Source organism: Carcharhinus amblyrhynchos, chromosome 9 (genome assembly GCF_965287045.1).
Source record: "Carcharhinus amblyrhynchos chromosome 9, sCarAmb.v2.hapA, whole genome shotgun sequence".
NCBI lineage: Eukaryota > Metazoa > Chordata > Chondrichthyes > Carcharhiniformes > Carcharhinidae > Carcharhinus > Carcharhinus amblyrhynchos.
The window spans coordinates 52,110,132-52,124,088 of record NC_137332.1 but is presented as its reverse complement, the minus strand read 5'-3'; the positions used below and the strand labels follow the sequence as shown (position 1 = coordinate 52,124,088).

General features: G+C 41.6%; 1 protein-coding gene across 2 annotated transcripts in view; it reads left to right on the top strand.

Moving 5' to 3' along the window:
- The window catches only part of pgm1 (phosphoglucomutase 1), a 63,515-nt gene that overhangs the window by 33,956 nt on the left and 15,602 nt on the right, over positions 1 to 13,957 (top strand). For both annotated transcript variants that reach the window (XM_080195629.1, XM_080195628.1), the window contains exons 5-7: positions 5,573 to 5,763; positions 5,983 to 6,137; positions 11,150 to 11,265. In XM_080195629.1, the coding sequence (XP_080051755.1) occupies positions 5,573 to 5,763; positions 5,983 to 6,137; positions 11,150 to 11,265 (462 nt within the window). The remainder of the gene's footprint in view (positions 1 to 5,572; positions 5,764 to 5,982; positions 6,138 to 11,149; positions 11,266 to 13,957) is intronic.

The following is a 13,957-nucleotide window of genomic DNA, read 5'->3' as shown; positions in this document are numbered from 1 at the left end:
TTCTGAGCTTACCCCCAGGAGAAATAGCCCCTCAGCTGTGATTTTTTGTTTCTCCTAGGCAGACCAATTTAATGACTGGAGGGGTAACCCCTCTATAAGGAGACCTGTGGCTCCTGTACCCTGCTAAAAACAAAAGATTTTTAGTTGTCATTAACACTGGTGCTCTAGTCTGATGCTGAGTACCTGCCTCCAGGCATGTAAGCTGACCCAGCTGCCTATAGGACCCTAGAGGCAAATTGGAAAATCCCTGTTGGCCTCCCTTAATTGGATTCCATAAGTTCTTGATGAGATTGTTTGGCTGATTCTGCTCTGCAAAAGTGGCGCAGAGTTAGGAATCTTGTGCCTCTGTCACTATCTCTCTCTTTCTCTGACTCGTTTTCTAGTAGGGATTACTGAATAATGATCAGAAATGTGAAGCTTGGCTGATTATTTTCCTGTTAGGCTTGGAGTGCAGCATTGACTTATAAGAACTGTACTGTCACAGTTAAGATCAACTGATGCAGAGCCGATAGAACAGTAAGGAGATGGGCATAACTGATTAGACCAGTATTTATTGTCTGTCCCTAATTATTTTTGAAGGTGGTGGTGAGCTGCCTTCTTAAACTATTGCAGTCCATGTGGTGCAGCTACTTCCTTGGTGCTTTTAGGAAGGGAGTTCCAGGGTTTTAACCAACAACAAGGAAGGAATGGCACTGTATTTCCAAGTCAGCATGGTAGCTTGGAGGGGAACTTGCAGGTAGTGGTTTTCCCATACATCTGTTGTCCTTGACCTTCATGGTAGAGGTCGTACTTATGGAAATTGTTATTAAAGACGTCTTGGTGAGTTGCTGCATTGCATCTTGTAGATGGTACAGGCTGCTGCCACTGTGTGTCAGTAATGCTGGAAATGAATGTTGTTTGGGTGCCAATCAAGTGGACTGCTTTGTCCTGAATGGTTGAGTTTCTTGTGTGTTGTGTGGCTGGACTCTGAAACTGCACTGCTCAAGCCTCAGGAGTGGGGCTTGAATCAACGCCCTTTTGGACCAGATAAGAGTGCTACAGCTGAGCTAAATAATCTATGAATGCTCATTAATCAAATCTCATAACCGAGGAATGACTTTCTGAACAGAAGAGCGTTCAGCATTTCATGCACTTCTTAGTACAAGTCTTTACCTGGAAAAGAGATATTTGGCATGAATGAGAAACCTCACAAAACCACACAGACAGATTTGTATCATTCGTTGGCAGCAAAAAAGTTTCAAAGCCTTTTGAATTATTGGCCCCAATTTTTAACCTCTCTATCAAAAGGATCAATTTTCCTGAACTGTGGCATAGCTATTCAACTATGGTCAGTACAAACAACTTTTTACCTTCCTTGCAGATTTTCAGGTTCTCCCCCTTCTCCCTCTAAATGTTGGCTTTCTTGCAACTGTAAGCCCATTTATTCCTGTTGCCAATATTTTATCATGATGTAATATGATGAGGAAGCTTTAAATCGCAACATTGGTTTATTGAATAATGGTTATAACTATGTACAGATAAGCGCAGTATAGATACAGGCTGAGTCCCACTGACTCCCTGGCTCACATTGGAAGTTCCACCTCCCCCAGACCAACATCCTAGCACCTGATAGGTTGAGGTTTGTGTGTTAGGTTGTGGGAGTCATGTGACCCACAAACTCTCACATTCCTCTCCCCTTAAATCTCCTTATACAAAAAAGCCTCTTAGACATAGCTGTGTACAGTCAAAACAGAATTTCCAGAAAGGGCACAATTTGGCAAAGTTCATAAAGTTAATTCATCTGGGGACTTTCGGACACTTGTAGATCATTGCAATTCTGTGACTGGTTTCCCCAAGCTGGAGGTATCAGAGAGTAGGCGATTGGCAGATTCTGAGGATGAGCCAGAACTGACACCTTCCTCTGCTTTCACTGACAGGCGAAATTCGGAAGCACTAGGTTTTGCTAATGCTGACTCAGTTGCTGGCCCACTTGGATTCTACTGCTGGGTTCAGATGAGTGGTAGTGGGGACTGCAGCCTGTAGATTGATGACAAAAGATACCGGGCCAATTCTTGAAATTATCTTCCTGGGTACACAAGGTGGTCATCCCCCACAAAATTATGGACACAATCTAAGTCATTCGTTTCTAATGACCTGTCCCCCTTAGCTGAGTCATGGTACTTCTTCTGTGAGGCTTGCTTAGTGTCCCACACCCTGACAAATTTGGGAAAAAGAGGTCAAGACATGTTCTAAGGCATTGACTCATCAATAAATTGGCTGTTAAAACCCCTGTGGGAGCATGGGGTTTGTTGTATGTGAGTAGAAAATTAGCTAACTGGAGTGGCAGTGGTCTGTCAGATTGCTTAACAAACACATTAATGCTTTTAAATTGTTTGTACTGCCCTTTCTGCCAACCCATTGGAAGCAGGTGGTATGGGGCCATACATTTGTGGTGGATCCCATGAGTTTTGATGGTGTTGAAACTGTTTGGCTGTGAAAGCGGATCATCGGAAGCAATCACCTCTAGCATGTCATGTATTGCAAATAATTATCACAGCTTGTCTCTGGGGGCTGATGAACTCATGGTTTGAGCATCTAGCCATTTTGAGTGGCATTTCCACTCTGATTAAAAATATCATTCCCGTAAAAGGGCCAGCAAAGTCAATGTGAAGCCTCATCCAAGAGTGTCTGGGTCACTCCCAGTTTGCTGCGAGCGGAAGGGTCTGCTGCCTTTAGCAATACTTTCAATGGCTGACCACACTCAATGAGTGGCTCCTGCAGGAGTGGCTGTCACCCCAGGGGCTGCTACTATCACTCTGCTTTCCCACAAAAGCAGTCCATCTTCTCAGCTGATTTCATCCCAATGCTGCAATTAGGGCTGGACTTGTTCAGCTTTGTCATATTGTCAGTCAATTAAAACCAACCTTTTAATCTTCTATAGAACTGGGTTCTTCTAGGTCCATGTCCTGATATGGGCCAGCAAAATGGGCAGAGTATCCAGAAGACTCAAAGCATGGATTATCTCCTGTGGAATGGGAGGTGAAGGTACCATCTGTGGAAGTGGAAGCCAGCTTAGAGCATCGGCATTGAAGACCTGCATCCCTGGTCTGTGTTTAAAAAGCCTAATTATAAGCAGTCAAATGTAAAGCCCATCTTTGTACTCTGGCCGATGGGATCGGAAGAACCAGGAACAGCCCTAGTAATGGCTTGCGGTTGAGATGAAGAAGTGGCGGCCATAAACATTTTGTTGGAACTCCTTGACAGCATAAATGAATGCCAGACTCTCTCTCTATCAATTAATGTTTCCTTTTGGCATCTGACAAGATCCTTGAAGCAAAAGTGATAGGCTGCTCCATGCCATCCTCCATCTTATGGGAAAATATGACTCCTATGCAATAAGGGGATGTATCACACATCACTATCACTGCTTGCCTACGTCAAAATGGATGATTGTAGGGCCTGTTTCACTTGATCAAAGGCTTTTCTCTGAGAATCTTCCTATTGCCAATATTGATTATTTTTTTTTGAAAGTCAGTGCAAAAGTGCAAAAATGGTAGAAAAGTTTGGCAAAAGACCGCCTTAGTAGTTGACCATCCTTAAAAAATAGATTATTAAGACATCACAACAACTCTTGGGATCCCCTGTGGAAGGCTTTCCATGATGCACTAAAAGATAGCACATGCAGATGAAATACCAAAAGATAACCTCATATCTGAATAAAATCTTGTGTGTATTAATGGTGACAAATTTTCTCGTGTCTCCCTTCAGCTCAAGCTGCTGGTGCACATGACTTGAGTCCATTTTGCGTACTTGAGACCTCGTGCCAGTTTAACATAAAGCCGTTTATTCTAGGGATAGCATACCTGTCTATTTGGGTAGCTCTGTTCATGGTCAATTTGTAATCGCCACAAATCCTCACTGTGTGGTTTGGCCTTAACATTGGGACTATTGGTGCAGCTCACTCAGAGAGTTGTATAAGCTTATTTATCCCTAGGGCTTCCAATCATTTCAACTCTACTTCAGCTTTTTGATATACGGCATAAGGGACAGGCGGAGGTCTAAAAAACATTGGCATAAAGCTAGGCCTCTGTCATTTTACTGTCATCAGCGGTAGCTGGGCAGACTGGTGCCAATATGACACAGGTGTTGATGTCATGCCTATTACCTTCAGTGCCTCCTTCGTATAGGTTGCCAACTTGACTGTTGTAGTACTAAGCTTCAGGGATTGAAAACCTCCAGTGCAGAAGGAGGCCATTTGACCCATTGTGTCTGCACTGACTCTCCGACAGAGCATCCTACCCAGGTGCTATCTCGTAATCCCACAAAATGACCCTCCTAATTTCCCTAGCCTATACATCTTGGGGCACTGAGGGAAAATTTAGTATGGCCAGTCCATCTAACCTGCACATCTTTGAACTGTGGGAGGAAACTGGAGCACCCGGAGAAAACACACGCAGATAAGGGGCAAACGTGCAAACTCCATACAGACAGTTACCCAAGGCTGGAATTGAACCTGGGTTTCTGGCGCTGAGGTAGCAGTGCTAACCACTATTCCGCCTAGGTGACAAATACTTGTCGGTTTGCTCTCCTAACACCATGGCTGAAGCACCTATATCAGCCTCCATCGTTTTAGATGCCGGTTAATCATAAGAATGATTTTGGTGGGGTGTTTTATTTAACTTTACAATGTTGAGCCTATAAACTGTCTCCCCAGGACCCTAACAGCTGAATGGAACATATGACACCATGTAATAAGGGAGGATCAGGGATTGTAGCGGTCCATCACTAGTGCTGCTAGCTGGTCAACGAGTTTAGTATACAGTGCCTCTGGAAAAGTCAGGCTTCTAAGTGATTAGATGTTTGTGGGCCGGAAACTGAGTAAAGTAACTTTTTGCTTTTCTTTGAAAGTTATTTCGGCAAAAAAGTATTGAAGCCTCTCGACGTACTGACCACAGTTTTCAACTTCTGGATCAAATGGATCAATTTTCCTGAATAATGGCATAGCTATTCAACTATGGTCAGTACAAGCAACTCTTTGCCTTTCCTGGAGGTTTTTAGGGACTCACCCTTCTCTTAAGGTTGGCTTTTTTGTAGGCTGATTTGTTCTCATTGCCAGTGTTGTAGCTTGAAGTAATACAGCAAGAAAGCTTTTATCACAACAATGATTTATTGAATATAAATTATAACTGTGCACAGACAAGCTCAGTACAGATACAAGTCTGATCCCATTGATTCCCAGGCTCTCACTGCAGGTTTCACCTATCCCAGATCCGCGTTCTAACACTCGATAGGCTGAGGTTTGCACACTTCATTCCGATCAGACTCAGGAGGGTCATGTGACCCACAACGATTGTCCCTTAAAGGGCATGCTATCACAGACAGTTTTGCATGTTCAGAAATATACAGCAGTAAATAAACAACTGCTACTACAATAGTATATATTTTGGTAAGGTTCAAACCAGGTATTTTCTGGACCTAATTCTTGACTATTTTCCACTGATTAAATTTAGCATTTCATTGCATTATTATTTTGTTGCCTGTGAGCTACACCTTATCATCAGAATGTTTATTTCATTCATTTTATTCCTGGTAGTTATGGGTCCTTATGTTAAGAAGATTCTTTGTGACGAGCTTGGGGCTCCTGCAAACTCAGCAGTGAACTGTGCACCACTTGAAGACTTTGGTGGACACCATCCTGATCCAAACCTAACATATGCTGCAGACCTAGTGCAGGCAATGCAAACAGGAGACTATGACTTTGGAGCTGCATTTGACGGCGATGGTGTAAGGGAAACCATTTGTCTTACTGTCTTAACTCAGAACTGTTGTATTTAACTTTTTAAGTTTCAGTGCTAGTCTAGTGACCGAGTCTTGTATTAAGTGTATGTGAGCTGTTTGAACCAAGTATCTACGTTCATACAAAACTGATGTGATGGCTTATTTTTGTTGTCAGTTTTACTGAGGATAAATATTAAATCTTTTCAATTGAACTTTTTTTGACAGGATCGGAACATGATCCTTGGAAAACATGGATTCTTTGTAAATCCATCTGATTCAGTGGCTGTGATTGCTGCAAACATTTTCACAATTCCGTACTTTCAACAGACTGGTGTACGTGGTTTCGCTCGCAGCATGCCAACCAGTGGAGCACTTGATCGGTGGGTCTGATCTACTTGTATTCTGAAGCTTGTTAGCAACAGCTCCTGATTTTTCTTTTCCTTTTGTTTTGTTAAATCGAAATGTTTGCCTTTGGGACCCATTTTAAGAAAAATATATTCATGAGGATGCGGGACATTCCCCTTTGTTCCTTCCTTTTCTCATTTGATGTTTTAAGAACAAAATTCCTTTGCTTTTGTTTACACGACTGTGCTTTCGAACTCCACAGTAGAAGAATCCTATGACCAGTTCCTCAGAATCACCTGAACAGTTACGATCCAAAATTCCCCAAACACCTTCTGTCCTCGAGTAGGATCCATGTTAATAGGTTAACCATGGCCTGACAGCAGTCTAAACACGTTCACTAGTCTAATTTAGAGCAAAGCACTCTAATGATGCTGGCAATTCAGCTCTCAAACATTATTGAGCTCAGTAATCATTCCAAGACAGTACCATCAGTGATGTTTTTTCTATCGATACTTGTTTTTTAATTGAGACAAATCAAGAGAACAAAAGGATCTTAAACAATTCTTTGTAACGGTTTGATTTTTTTTTATTGCAAGTTTCTATTGAACCAGAATGTTTCCTTCCACCACTCTAGTATATTTTTCCCATTCAACAAGAATACTTCCTGCATGTCACCACTGTTGTGTTTAAAGTGTTGCAAATCAAGAACTTTTACAAATAAGATAGTCCTCGTAAATTTTAGTTAATGCTGCTTTACTCCTTTGCATTATATTGTGACAACAATAGTTTTAAGTTTCAAACTATTCCAAAAAATTATGGTTTGCAGTATTCTATTAAATATTTTTCAAGAATGATCTTTGAACAACTAGCACATTCCCAGCTCAGTGGAAGGTTTCCCTTCCTCTGTGCGTATTTTCATTTCCTCAACATTGCCATCTCCCTTTGTTTGCCTCTTTTCAATCAAAAGGGTTAAGATGGGCTCAATTAAGTAGGTACTACCTACTGGGAATTAACCCCCTTCTATGTCTCTTACCCAATACCAAGATTATAAAGATGTTATAATGCTTAATGACAGATATGATTCAGAGTCTTCTAATGTTCTGCAACTGGCATTGGAGTTGCACATTTTAGCCTTGTCTACACACTGTGGTTGACCATTCTTACTATTTCCTCCCCCTGATTTGGGATGGTGCACCAAGATGTCAAATGACAGGGTAGGACCAGTCAGTAGGATAGGCCTCTGACTTATAATTTTTATTTTTAACTCCTATTCTTTCAGGTATCCAGAGTTGAAATAATCTCTTGGTGAGCTCCAAAATTTCTGCTAATATGGTTGAAAAACCTATTGCTGGTAACATGTGAAAGACGTCTAGGGTTGCTGTTAATTTTTTGAAAATTGTTTTTCCCTGTTAATTTTACTCCTGTATCTGAGTGCCTAGAACCTCTCCACATCATTGCAAACAAAGTCGATACCTCATAGCCATGGTACAAACCTACTTCCCATCATTGTGCTGCTTGAGTTGGATAAGTGCAGCTTTTCTCTCCCCTGCACCTGTGTGTGCCCCTCAGCAAAACAAATCTATGATTATCGCAATAATCATAGAATCCCTACAGTGTAGAAAGAGGCTATTCGGCCTACCAAGCTTGCACCAACAACAATCCCACTCAGGCCTTATCTCTGTAACCCCATGTCTTTATCCTGTTAATCCCCCTGACACTAAGGGGCAATTTAGCATGGCAAATCAACCTAATCATCTTTTGGACTATGGGAGGAAACCAGAGCACCCAGAGGAAACTCACAAAGACATGGGGAGAACAGATAGCGACCTGAGGCTGGAATTGAATGCATGTCCCTGGCACTGAGGTAGTGATGCGTGCCACTGATCTGCCCTTTGCACGTGCATATAGTCCACCCATTTAATGGTGATTGGGAGACAAACAATGATAAAATACATAAATTACAAGCACTAGCAGGCTGCCTCTCCTCTAGCATCATAACTTACCTCTTGAAGAGCATAAATAACTGTTTCCACATTGGAAACCGGTTCCTTAAACTTGTTTCCCTGGTATGCTCTATCCCCACCCACCCAACAACAAATGCAGACAGCTCATGGATTTCTGTACCACTGAGATAGTGGTAATCTGTTCAGTAATCCTGCTGGAACCCCTCTTTCTCATGCCCGCTGAGACAAACCCTACACTCTGTCCCTGAAACCACACTTTCGACTAGTTTTGTTTTTTTTCTCCTTCATGCCATCTTATCTTGTTTTGTCCATGAAACCCACCTTGTGCTCTCTTGACCCCATTCACACTAAACTTCTAATCACTCAACCTCCCTGAGGGCTATACTTTTTTTATTACATTCAGGAGAAACATCATTAGCCAGAGAATGGCAAGAATGCCAAACTTGCTGCCTCAGAGAATAGTTGAAGTGGATAAATGGATGCATTTAAGGGAAAGCTAGATAAACACAAGGGGAAAAAGCAATGGAAGGACATGTTAATAGAGGGGTAGGAGAGGCATGCGTGGGGCATAAGCACCAGTACGGGACAGTTGGGCAGAATAGCCTGTTTCTGTGTTGTAAATCCTATTCTGTTCCATTGTAACTTTCCTGTCAAAATCACTGTCAGTACCCTATCCTCAAAATACCCTCCCTCAACCCACTAATCCCATAGAGCTTTACAGCACAGAAAGAGGCCCATCATGACCTAGCAAAATATCACGCCTTCTTCAACTTACCTTTCTTTCCAAAGTTGTTGAACATACTCCTGCCTTCCAAATCCATGTGCACGTTTACTATAAGTCCAAATTTGAATAATTGTCCAATTGTCCCCACCATAGCACTGAAAATGTTCTAATCAAAGTAGCAAATAACTGTGGCCTTTATTTTCCCTGCCATAACCTTCTTGACCTTTCTGCTACCTTTGATATAAGTCATTGAGCTTTAATAGTATGGAAACAGGCCCTTTGACCCAACTTGTTCATGCCACTCAGTTTTTGTCACTAAACTAGTCCCAGGTGTCTGCATTTGACCCATATTCCCCTATACCCATCTTAATCATGTAACTGAATGCTTTTTAAGAGACAAAATTGTACCTGCCTCTACTATACCTCTGGCAGCTTGTTCCAGACACTCGCCACCCTCTGGAGTGAAAAAAATGCCCCGTTGGACCTGTTAGTATCTCTCCTCCTCACCTTAAACTACGCCCTCTGGTTTTGGACTCCCCTAACTTTGGGAAAAGATGTTGACTATCTACCTTATCTATACCCTTCATTATTTTATAAACCTCGATAAGATCCCCCTAAGCCTTCCACGCTTTCAGAAAAAAAGGTTCCAGCCTATTTAGCTCTTCTTATAACTCAAACCATCAAGTCCCGGTAGCATCCTAGTAAATCTCTTCTGCACTCTTTCTTGTTTAATAATATCTTTTCTATTATTGGGTGACCAGAACTATACACTGTATTCCAAGTGTGGCTTTACTAATATCTTGTACAACTTCAACCAGACGTCCCGACTCCTGTATTCAATGTTCTGACCAATGAAACAAAGCACCTGTCCACCTGTGACTCCACTTTCAAGGAGCTATGAATCTGTACCCCTAAATCTTTGTTCTGTAACTCTCCCCAGTGCCCTACCATTAACTGAGTAAGTCCTGCTACAATTCGATTTACCAAAGTGCATCATCTCACATTTATCTAAATTAAACTTCATCTGCCATTCATCAGCCCATTGGCCCAATTGGTCAAGATTATGTTGCAATTCTATTTAACCTTCTTCACTGCCCAATATGCTACCAATCTTGGTGTTATCTGCATGTTTACTAATCATGCCTCCTAAATTCTCATCCAAATCATGAATATAAATGACAAATAACAGTGGACGCAGCGCTGCTCCCTGAGGCACACTGTTGGTTACAGGCCTCCAGTTTGAAAAACAACTCTCTATAACCACACTCTGTCATCAGGCCAATTTTGTATCCAATTGGCTCCCTCATTCTGGATCTCGTGAGATTTAACTTTATGCAACAACCTACCATGCGGTATCTTTTCAAAAGGCCTTGCTAAAGTCCATGTAGACAACATCGACTGCATTGCCCTCATCTAGCTTTTTGGTTATCCCTTCAAAAAATGCAATCAAATTCGTGAGATATTGCTGACTGTCCCTAATCAGTCCTTGTTTCTCTAAATGCTTGTAGCCCCTGTCTCTTAGAATACCTTCTAACAACTTACCCACTGCAGACGTTAAGCTCACCGGTCTGTAGCTCCCAGGCCTTATAGCTCTTCTTAAAGGCACAATATTTCCAATCTTCAGGCACTTCATCTGTGGCTGTTGATGATTCAGATATCTTTGCTAGGAGACCCCCAATTTCCCCTCCAGCCTTCCACAACATTCTGGATACATTTCATCTGGTCCTGGGGATGGTTAACAAGACCATCCTGCTCCACTGCCTTTACCCCATGAACCAGGTCAGTGAGCTGCTGTCACTTGGTTTCACTCTTGCCTGTCTAATAAAGAATGTATTTTGGGGCGGTACAGTGGTTAGCACTGCTGCCTCACAGCTCCAGGGACCTGCGTCCAATTCCGGCCTTGGATAACTGTCTATGTGGAGTTCTCCCCATGTCTGCATGGGTTTCCTCTGGATACTCCGGTTTCCTCCCACAATCCAAAGATGTGCAGGGTAGGTTGATTGGCCATGCTAAATTAATCCTGGTTTTAGGGGGATCAGCAGGGTAAATATGTGGGGTTATGGAAATAGGGCATGGGTGGGATTGTGGTCAGCGCAGACTCAATGGGCTGAATGGCTTCCTTCTGCACTGTAAGGATTCTATCATTCCAGTATTGGCTTTTTTCCTGATCCCATACCATTACCCCGGAGCCTCCATCTTAGACACCCTCCTCATTCCATTCTACTTATTCCCCTTCCCTGACAGGATCTGCAGACATGAGGTCAATTTCCATAATTCATAATGGGTATGTTTTCTGCGTGGCTCTCTTTCCAAGTTGAGCAACATTGAAAATTTGACTTCTTAACTTCTCTCTTTGAAGGGTTGCCAAGGCTACAAAAATAGCCTTATATGAGACCCCCACTGGCTGGAAGTTCTTTGGAAACCTGATGGATGCCAACAAGCTTTCCCTTTGTGGAGAAGAAAGCTTTGGTACCGGTAAGGTGTTTTATTTCATGTTTGGGGGATGAAAGGGATATTTTTATTTTGGTTGAGAGACGGCTCCTAAATTTCTGTGTGGTTAAACTTTTATCTGTTATCCTATAGACGTTTTTTAAAATGTGAACTCTGAAACTGTATAATGACTGTGTGCTACTAGACCCTGGAAACATGCTCACATTCGAACTTGGTTGTCACAGGATGATGTAGAAACCCATTGTAGCAGGTATGCTCCCATATATGCTGGAGGCAGCAGTCTCTTCTGTTCTATCATCATAAGCTCCTCTCTCCAAAATCTCCAGCTAACTGGATCCAGCATTGGTTCACCTCAAGAAATACTCTTCTATTCAAAATGTTTTTTCCCCCTCTTGAGAGTCCACTTACATACCATATTTCTTGTCAAATTGTTTATTCAATTGTCAGATATTCAAGGTAATTCCCCCCTATTTCATTCAGAAACACATGAAGTCATCTTGTAGCTCTTCACTTGTTAGGACATCCTGTTTAACTGTCTGGTAGTTGGTTTACATATGGGTTATGAGGTCACCACCATCCTGAACAGGATTAACAACGCCTTGTTTCAGTGCCTGTGCTAAAGATATGCCTTTGGCAGAGGTCACAACCTCTGCTGGCTGATGTCTATCAGCCCCAAAATCGATGGAATCTTTCTTTGAGAGAGGGAGTTATTCCTATAATATTCAGTCAATTTCTCAGGATTTTATGAAGCTATTATAAAGTTTTAATGTTTGTTTATTTGTGTCGGCTTACATTAATACTACAGTGAAGTTACTGTGAAAATCCCCTTTGACACCTGTTCAGATTCACTGAGGGAGAATTTATTATGGTCGATGCACCTAACCAGCATGTCATCCTGATTGTGGGAGGAAACTGGAGCACCCAGAGGAAACCCACGCAGACATGTGGAGGCATGTGATCCATATAGACTGTAACCCAAGCCAGGAATTGAACTCGGGCCCCTGGCACTGTGAGGCAGCAGTGCTAATCACTGGACCAGCGTGTCACCCCAACAGTGATTAATTACAGTTTTTACTGAGCACTCACTGTCTATGGAAGTGTGCCATTTTGCTCAGGTTACTGAGGGTGCTTGGCACCTTTGGAATTGTGCCCATGCAACTCTACATGATTGAAAACAAGAAGAATCATATGGCGGTAGATAAGTCACTTTGTATCCCTTTAACATTGTAGATGTACATGCATAGTAAGATTCTTGCAGTAGTATGGGGCATCAAAAATATTCCTGTATTTGATAAATTAGTTTCAATTTGAATTTGATTGTAGAGTATCTCACCTGATCATACAGTTAATTTTGCTTTGATTTTTATGATGCAATACTTGCAATCTTGTGTAAAACAACAAGGTACTGCCTTATTTTTTCCTCTTTAACAGTCTATATTGTTCTTCACCATGAGCACATTCAGTCTTTGGCCTGGGATAATATAAACTGAAAATTTTGAGGCGGGTACTAGCAGTGTTTTTTGAGGTTAGTGAAAAGAAGCTCCATTCTGTTAGGTGATACAAGAGGTGATGGGATTACTCAGTGCTCATTTTATTAGAGCAATTGGGTAGTGGTTGGCAGTGGGATTTTGTATAGGAATTCAGTGTACTATCACAGCTGAGAAAGAAAATAGCTATGTGGAGCTGGAACAGATATGGTGAAGATTGAATTTATTTTCAGAAAAGATCTGATGCACAGAAACTCAGTGCATCTTTAATATGTATAGTGTGGTTGTGAACGATTAAGAAATTGTGTAAGCTAATAAATTATTCTTATTGATCAATTGTTAATGCAATCACTTAGCATGGCACTAAGTCATAAAGAGTAGAAGGTTGTAAGTTTGTAACCTGGCCTGTTCTCACCTTGGGTAGGATAGTAGCCTGGAGCTCTATCATTTGTTTAATGCTCTTGGGCAAGAAGAAGGGATAAATCAATTGGGGTTTCGACCCTTGATCAGTATTTAGAAATCACTGCTGGAAAATTGATGTGTTTGGGCTCATAGAGCCATATTCACCATAAATCATGTTTGAAATCTTCACTAATGTGCTTCACAGAACAATTTATTGATATATGTTTAATGAAAGATTACGTTTTACTACTGGTTTTTAAAGCCAAGCCATTTGGGACCAATTTTAAAAGCTTAACGTTTTAATATATCATTGTAAATTAAGCAATGTATTCAGATTAAAACCATACCCTTAATTTTACTTGCATGATCTAAATTTGGGAGTTGATCCATTCATATCAAATTACTCTTGTTTCCTTTGTTTTAATTAAAGCAGCTCATCAGCCTGCAACCTAGCGATCAAACAGTGGGTGTGCTTCTGCTCCCATAGAGGAAGGGGGGGAAGGTGCGGGGACTCGCCACCTTTGTTCCGTTCACCTCAGCGAGCATCAGTCCTGAACTGGCTTCGTATTCAGCTTAGTTATCGAGACTCAGTAGAACAAATCCCTCAGGTTAAGTAAAGCATCATTTAACAACTTGGGCCTTTCCTCAGAAGGGATAATGAAAGATGAAAATGATTTAATAGTCAGGAAAAATGGGACAACAAACAAGAAAATGTGGGCAAATGAAGTAGTAGTGTTGGTTAGATCATGATTGTTAGATCGTAGAATCATAAAATTATACAACATAGAAGATAGCCATTCAGCCTATTGTGCCTGTGACAGAGATGC